This window comes from Coenobita brevimanus, chromosome 35 (genome assembly GCF_032717465.1).
Source record: "Coenobita brevimanus isolate Jiangsu-jjx chromosome 35, ASM3271746v2, whole genome shotgun sequence".
NCBI lineage: Eukaryota > Metazoa > Arthropoda > Malacostraca > Decapoda > Coenobitidae > Coenobita > Coenobita brevimanus.
The window spans coordinates 19,554,634-19,557,010 of NC_136988.1; the positions used below are offsets into that span (position 1 = coordinate 19,554,634).

The 2,377-nt window shown below is 48.6% G+C and overlaps 1 protein-coding gene across 1 annotated transcript in view; it reads left to right on the plus strand.

Annotated features, from left to right (window-relative positions):
- The first annotated feature begins 693 nt into the window (after positions 1 to 693).
- The window catches only part of LOC145396170 (uncharacterized), a 95,386-nt gene continuing 93,702 nt past the window's right edge, over positions 694 to 2,377 (plus strand). Inside the window, exon 1 of the mRNA XM_080269612.1 lies at positions 694 to 795. Coding sequence (XP_080125738.1) covers positions 694 to 795 — 102 coding nt within the window. The remainder of the gene's footprint in view (positions 796 to 2,377) is intronic.

Consider the following 2,377-nt stretch of genomic DNA (forward strand, 5'->3'; position numbering starts at 1 on the left):
TGTCTGTCTGTCTGTCTGTCTCTGTCTCTCTCTCTCTCTCTCTGCCTCTTCTCTCTCTCTTTCAGTCTGTCTGTCTCTGTCTTGCTCCCCTTTCTATTCCCTCTTCCTTTCCCTCTGTCTGTGAGTGTGTCTGTCTGCTTCTGTCTGTCTGTCTGTCTGTCTGTCTCTCTCTCTCTCTCTCTCTCTCTCTTTTCCTTCTCCTCCCTCATTACTTAGGCTCAAAACTCTAAAATTACACGTCTTTCCAAACTTTCCACTTTATAACGTATCATTATGTCGACAATACTGGGATAAAAGTGAATTAACTCTCTCTCTCTCTCTCTCTCTCTCTCTCTTCTCTCTCTCTCTCTTTCTCTCTCGTGGGGCTGGCGAAGAGCTATGTGTGAAAGTGAGACAGGGAAAGCACTATTATACATCAATCTAACAGTTTGATGTGTGTGTGTGTGTGTGTGTGTGTATGTGTGAGAGAGAGAGAGAGAGAATAACCTGCCACTAATCCATGAACTAACCCCACATTAACTCTGATTTTTTTCCTCTCTAATCCCCCAGCAAGGAAGATGAGAGAGAGAGAGAGAGAGAGAGAGAGACTAACCAATCACCCCCTAACCCATCCCCCACATTTTCTCTCTCTCTAGCTTTAATTCTTCTATCTCTAACTCTAATTTTTCTCTCTCTAATTCCCCAGCAAGGACGATGTTTGGGTTGGCCATGGGGAAGGCAGTGGCGGAGAGGTTCGTGGGCTCTGTGATGCCGGAACACAAGGGGGGAGGAGGGATGGGCCCGCACCCCCCCGGCGTCTCCGATAACGCCACCACCACCACATATCACAAACCAGGTAAGAGAGAGAGATAGATAGAAAGAATGATAGATGAATGGACAGATAGATAGACAGACAGATAGACAGACAGACAGACAGATGAATACATAGGCAAATAGAGACAGACAGACAGACAGATAGATATATAAACAGATGGATAGATACTGATTTTTTTTTAATGCAAGGAAGAAGAAACCAAAGGCTAGACGCCCGCAAATTATTCCCTCCAAGAAAAAACAAACTAGAATGGCACTCAGTAGAGGGCATACCTCCTCCACCAACATCCATGCAATAGCCACTGAAAAAAATCTACGAAAATGTCGAAAAACGCCCTATCTCGCAATGTTACAGAAAGTGAAAAAAAAAAAAAAATCCTGGATCCGCACCTTTATCCGGATCCACACCAAAATTTAATGGAGTGTATTCTGCGCCAAGGCCCATTCTTCTACCAAGTTTCGTGCAAATCCGTCCGGTAGTTTTTGTGTAATCTTACTCACAAACCAACCAACAAACAAACGGACAGGGGTGAAAACATAACCTCCTTGGGGTAGGTAAATATAGAGACAAATTCAAGATGCGTTCATTTCGAGATGCTTGGACAGTGTGTGTGAAAGACTGGAGGTCATAGGCAGTAGGATATACAGACAGAGGGAAGCAGTTCGAGCTGACCTGTTGAATAAATGAGAGAGAGAGAGAGAGAGAGAGAGAGAGAGAGAGAGAGAGAGAGGGGACTAAGATTAAGCTAGTGGAGTAAGTGGATCTTGAGTGAAACGTGATGGGCCGGGATAGCTAACGTGGCTGTGACGGGGGGGGGGGAAGAGGAGAAGAGAGGGAGAGGGAAAGAGAGGGAGGGAGAGGGGACGAAAGAGAGGAAGAGGGAAGGGGAAAGAGAGAGAGGGAGAGGGGAAGAGAGAGGGATAGGGAAGGGAAAGAGAGGGAGAGGGGAAGAAGGAGAGGGAGAGAGGAAGAAAGAGAGGGAGGGGCGGGGAAGAGAGAGGAAAAGAGAGGGGAAGAAAGAGACGGAGGGAAGGGGAAAGAGAGGGGGAAGGGAAAGAAAGGGGGAAGGGGAAAGAGAGAGGGAAGGGAAGAAAGAGAGGGAAGGGGAAAGAGAAAGAGGGAGGGGGGAAGAAAGAGAGGAAGAGGGAAGGGGAAAGAGAGAGGAAAGGGGAAAGAGAGAGAGGGAGGGAAGAAAGAGAGGAAGAGGGAAGGGGAAAGAGAGAGGGAAGGGAAGAAAGAGAGAGAGGGAGGGGGGAAGAAAGAGAGGAAGAGGGAAGGGGAAAGAGAGAGGGAAGGGGAAAGAGAGAGGGAAGGGGAAAGAGAGGAAGAGAGAAGGGGAAAGAGAGAGGGAAGGGGAAAGAGAGAGGGAAGGGAAGAAAGAGAGGAAGAGGGAAGGGGAAAGAGAGAGGGAAGGGGAAAGAGAGAGGGAAGGGAAGAAAGAGAGGGAAGGGGAAGGGGGGAAGAAAGAGAGGAAGGGGGGAATGGGGTGGGGGGGTGATGGAAGATGGGGGAGGAGGAAATCTGGGAGAGGGGGGAGAGGGGAGAGGCGACGAGGAGGGGGAG